Genomic DNA, 5,604 nt, shown 5'->3' with positions numbered 1-5,604 from the left:
TCTTTTGTACAGTATTTCTGAAGAGATTCTCCTTCTTCCCCTCCGGTGAGATATAATGTGTGGTATAATAAGAAGGACTAGTAATCTGGATTTTAATCTCAGCTCCATCACAATTTATTTATGCCAACTTGGACAAGGCATTTTCTCCACCTTGAGAAAGAGGGCGTTAAACCAGGAGACTCAGAAGATTCCTCCTACTCTGAAATTCTGAGTCTGTGAACAATTCTTGACTCAACAACAGTAAAATTAAAGTGACAGCCTTAGTTTTTGAAGCAGCATTCAAGAATGCAAAAGCTTTGAATATGACTGTGGGCCTTCAGAATCAAAGGCACCCCTGAGGTAGGGTCACTGTGTACTTCTCTTCAGCACATCAGTGACCAGATATGGTTAAACTCACCAGATGCTGTGTTTCAAATGATCAAGTGATAAATCTACATAAACACAACAGGAGAAAGCTCTGTCCTGTTCTTGACACTTATTTTTGCAAAAAAAATAAGACATCCAAAGAGAGAAAAGAAGATATCATTAACAAAGGAGATGAATTATAGGCCCAAATATTTATGACCCGTCGAGAAAATGAGACAATACAGAAGCACTATATGGTTTCACTGGCACTTCTTTTGAAAAGCACAAGCCTTGCTTGTGACCAAAGCAGTAATCACTTAAATTGAGTTTACTTATCAGTTCTGAAAGCTAAATTCTGGTTTGTGTTGCTGAGAAAATAAAACAAACATCATCCCAAGAAGATTTTTAGAAACTTTTTTATTTCTCTTATTTTTGAGAATATTTGACATGACTGAAACTTGAATGGAAATTTCAAATCAATATGTAGATATACACAGGTAATTATTCTGCAAGGAAACATGAGGAATCAAGTATCTTGCATAGAGTCACTGATATAAATAGTAGAAACAGTGAGAAAATCCTGGCCTATTTTCCAACAGAAAATAGTAGACTAGGGTTTCAGACATCTTAAGTTTTGCAAAGGTATAATTTGCAAGGAACTGCTGCTTTGAAAATCAGTCAGAGTTGGCCATACTCATACCCAGATGTGAAAATCATCCTTGATAGTACTTGTAGCATTCCACTCTATTGCTAGAGGCTGGACTGGGAGACCAGTCCATATTCCTTCACAGATACTCAGCATTTTACACAGGCAAAGCCTTGTTTCTGAGACAGCCGAGTTTTCTGCTTGCTTGTATCTTGACTGTTCAATGGCACACTTGCTAACTTCTCAGATCAGCATTTAATAAACCTAATAAACTTGGAAATTTAGGGAAGAAACCAAGTGTCAGGATATATCCACTGAAGATATGATGCTTGATTTCTTAGGAAGTCACTGATTCAGTAGAAGCAGGGCTTGCTCTTCCTCAGATCCACGGGTGGTTTCAACCTAGGGTTACTCAGTCAAAAGGGACTGGCTGAGTGGCTGGAAAGTCTGATGGCCGATTGTCCTCTTGTTTAACAGCTCCATGTGGGCTGTCTTGTCCCTGGGGGTATGGCACAGCATAGCATCCAAAGTATGAGTGGTGACCTGGCCAGATATCTGCAATTTTCCATAGATCTCATCAAATTTGGCCCGGAGGCCAGGGACATCCTTCACTTTTTCCCTCACTGAGGCTAGCTAGAAAAAAAGCAAGAAGGGCAGATCATTGTAACTCTGTGAGATTTCTTCCTTATTCTTTGTTCCAGCTCTCATCCTCCCCAAAGCAGAGATAGACATACATAAAAAATGTACAGTGTATACCCAAAGTGGTGAAAATTAGAATATTGGGGCACACAGAGGAATTTCATAAGCTACATAAAAAATTCAAAGGAAGCACCTAAAAATCATCATCTTGTATAAAATGTAGGTTAGAATAACAGATATAATACAATGAATCCCACCAAGGAAAAGGGATCAAATAGCAGTAGAATCCAGTTTGGCAGGAGTTAAATGATAGGTATTTGTAATTTATTGTAGAAGTCACTAGAATGTGTTTGAATCACTGTAAATGTGTTTGAAGTGGAACAGGATCTGATTTACTTTAAAAAGCTGTGTAGAGGATGAATTGGAAGGGTACAGGAATGTAGAAATCAATCAGGAGGCCCCCAATGTAGTTCAAAAGAGAAATGATGCTGGTTGAGATTGGGAAATGTACAGTAAAGATGGAGAAGTAGATGTATGTGAGGTATATTTCAGAGGTTAAGCTGAAAGCATTTATTGTTCAAGTGGTGAAGGAAAGGGAGAAGTCAAAGATAGGTTCTCAATTTGGGGTTTAACATCTTGGTGATAGGTTATGTCCTTACTGACATAGGAAAGACAAGGAGGACAAGATTTGGAGGGGAAAATCAGGAGGTCTGCTTTGGACATGACTGAGATGCCTAAGAAAAATCTATATGGACATGTCAGGAAGATTGTGGAATATACAACACTGGAGTGTAAATATCAGTATCACAAGTACATGAGTGGCATTTATGTCTACAAAAATGGGTGAGCTAAAAATTAGAATGTGAAGTTACTTTCTGAAAAAAAGTCAACATTTTGCTTAGTTCAATCCTTGTTAAGAATCCAACCTAACAGTATTTCTTGATGAAATTTAAAAGGGATCAAGCTGCCTAACAAACACTTTGGTCTGTGTTCATCTTCTAAATGTATCATAATCCTATCTGCTACTTGCATGTCTTCTTTTCAAACAAGGGCTCCCCATTGAACCTTCACAGAAGAGGCTCAAGCATTTCTTTTGAAAAGCACAGCCTTGCCATGACCAAAGCAGTAATCACTTAAGTTTGGCTTACTCATCAGTTCTGAAAGCTAAATATTGGTTTTGTTTGTGTTGCTGAGAAAATAAAACTTTACTGTGAGACCCCCTCAGGGAACAGTTTGATGAATCACATGACTCCAGTAGCTTTGGAGCTAGTTTTAAATGTGTATATGTGAGATTTTATCAGGAATGTTCTATTTTCATAAAGTTCTGCATTTTATAAATATATACATGCATTTACAATATACACACTTATGCACACAAATATTTACAAATACTGTGTTATTAAAAATGTGGCTATTAGAGTATAAATTGTCCTATAACCTAAAACCCATTGTTGTCGCATTGATTCCAACTCATAACGAGCCTATAGGAAAGAGCAGAACTGCCCCAAAGGGTTCCAAGGCTGTAATCTTTGTGGAAGCACACTGCCCCATCTTTCTCTCATGGAGCCACTGGTGGGTTTGACCACTAAGCTTTCAATTAGCAGCTAAGTGCCGAACCGCTGCACCAGGAGGTCTCCTTAAACTATCGGATGTTGTTAGGTGCCGCTGAGTAGGTTCCGGCTCACAGGACCCCATGCACAACAGACCCAAACACTTCCTGGTCCTGTGCCATTCTCACCATCGTTGCTATTTGAGCTCATTGTTGTAGCTACTATCATATTGCTGATATTAAAAATAGGCTATTAAAAAAATAGCCTATTTAGTCCTCATGTTCAAGGTGAAATGAGTTAACATGCAAGTATACAGCTTCCAAAGGAAGCAAAACAAACATGCCAACTTGGAGGTAAATGTGATCTAATTGCATCCACTGCCTCTTAGTTCACTACAGAAATATTAAGTGGAACCATTAGAACTGTTCTACAATGTAAGCAGAAATCGTAGCACATTGGTTTGTTAAGTTAGTTTAAAAACATAAATCAATGAAGAAATAGTGAACGTTGTAGTGGATTCAGTTAACAGCATTGCAGAAAATCAATAATTGCTTTCAATCCTCCTCTGGTAGTATAGCAGCATCTACATGATGATTTATAAATATCTAATCTCCACATACAGTATATTTTTAATAATACTGTATTTGTAGGTAAAATCCCGTATATTGTATATACATGTTTGTATCTGTAAAATGCAGAACTTTATAAAAATAGAACACTCCAAATACAATCTCATACTCACACATTTAGAACTAGCTCTAAAGCTACTGGAGTTATGTGACTCTAGTCCTCAGGGGTCTCACAACAAACACACTAAACTACAGGGTGGGATTTCAAAGAAAAATTAGTCTTGTAGGCATTAATGGGAAAAATGAAAAAAACAAGCAAAAAAAAAAAAAATAGAATTTTTCAATGGTTTTCTTGGATGCTTTAGTCACATAAACGCATGACAATATACTGATGGGCCTGGTCTAAGGAATGACCGATGAGCATCAATGCTGTTGAGAACATTTCAGTTGTGGCAGTATGACACATACACATATGTAACTGTGTATTTTAAAATCTGTTTAAATGTATAGCTTCTCTACTTTTCTAAATTTATTCTAAAAGAATTTGGGTGGGTTACAACCTACACAGTGCTGAGACTTCAAATAGAAAAAGCAATAAATTCAATCATATCCACAGTTAGTCAGTTTCCTGACAAATTCCTTTCAACAGTAGGAAAAAGCGTTTGGCTGGAAGTGAAGAAATGGGACAAGGCTGGGAAGGCCTCAGTGTGGCAGAGGAGAAGAAAGAAGTCACATCTCCTACTGCCCATCCTGCTGTCTCAGATGTCAGCCTGGACCAGTAATACAAAAGGCAAAGGAAGGGAGAGAGAAAAAGAGGGAGGGAAGGTCGGCTGAAAGGCCACTGAGTCAAAATAACATTACTAATATTATGATCATTGTAAATAATCTATGATTTCTTTATAGCTCTTTATTTCTTTAAGGAGCCCTGGTAGAAAATTAGTTAAGCACTTCACCACTAACTGAAAGGTCTATGGCTGGAACCTATCAGTGGCTTGAACCTACCAGCAGCTCCACAGGAGGAAAGACCTGGCAATGTGTTCCCAGAAAGATTATGGCCTAGGAAATCCTGTGGAGCAGTTCTATTCTGTCATGTAGGGTTGTTATGCATTAGAATGGACTTGACAGCACTCAACCAGAAAAAGATGTACAAATTTTCAAATATTTCAAATGAGTGGTAATAATTCCTCTTTGGAATTTAAGCCATTGTCTTGGTTCTCTAGTGCTGCTGTAACAGAAACACCACAAGTAGATGGCTTTAACAAACATATTTATTCTCTTACATTTCAGGAGACTACAAGTCTGAATTCATAGTGCTGGCTCCTGGGGAAGACTAGGCTACAAGTCCAAGTTCAGAATGCTGGCTCTAGGGACTAGAAGGAGGCCCCTTGACCTTGGGCTTCATCTCTGTCTCTTGTTCCAGGCCCACTGGAATAAGTTGAAGCCTTCCCCTGATTCATGCAGCTGCTAGCTGCTGGCTGCTGAAGCTGATGAATCCAGGATCAGCAGGTAAAATGGCAGACTGTGGGCTGTGCAGGCTACAATCTCAATATCAGCAATCAAAAAGGACTGGCTGAGTGGCTGGTTCGAATCCAGGAACTGGAGACGATGATGGGCCAAATGCAGGATCTGACATGTGCCGACAAGCTTGAGACTTTTTCCACAGCTTCTCCATATAGAATGAAAGCAGGCCATATCCCAAAGGCAACCAACCCCCCCTCAACTAATTAGTCCCCATCATGAGATTTGCAAATTCTGCCATGGAGGTAATTATACCACATCTAATCTCATTGGGAGCTCTGGTAGCATAGTGGCTATGGCACTTGACTGCTAACCAGAAGGCTGGTGGTTCAAACCC

General features: G+C 38.9%; 1 protein-coding gene across 1 annotated transcript in view; it reads right to left on the bottom strand.

The window, feature by feature from the left end:
- Positions 1-1,399: 1,399 nt before the first annotated feature.
- PTCD2 (pentatricopeptide repeat domain 2) overlaps positions 1,400-5,604 on the bottom strand; it is a 47,673-nt gene continuing 43,468 nt past the window's right edge. The window contains exon 10 of the mRNA XM_007943366.2: positions 1,400-1,624. Coding sequence (XP_007941557.1) covers positions 1,400-1,624 — 225 coding nt within the window. The remainder of the gene's footprint in view (positions 1,625-5,604) is intronic.

Source organism: Orycteropus afer, unplaced genomic scaffold (genome assembly GCF_000298275.1).
Source record: "Orycteropus afer afer isolate SDZICR_OR568_19922 unplaced genomic scaffold, OryAfe1.0 scaffold00104, whole genome shotgun sequence".
NCBI classification, from domain to species: Eukaryota; Metazoa; Chordata; class Mammalia; order Tubulidentata; family Orycteropodidae; genus Orycteropus; species Orycteropus afer.
The sequence above is the reverse complement of the archived record's forward strand: the minus strand, read 5'-3'. Positions and strand labels throughout refer to the sequence as shown.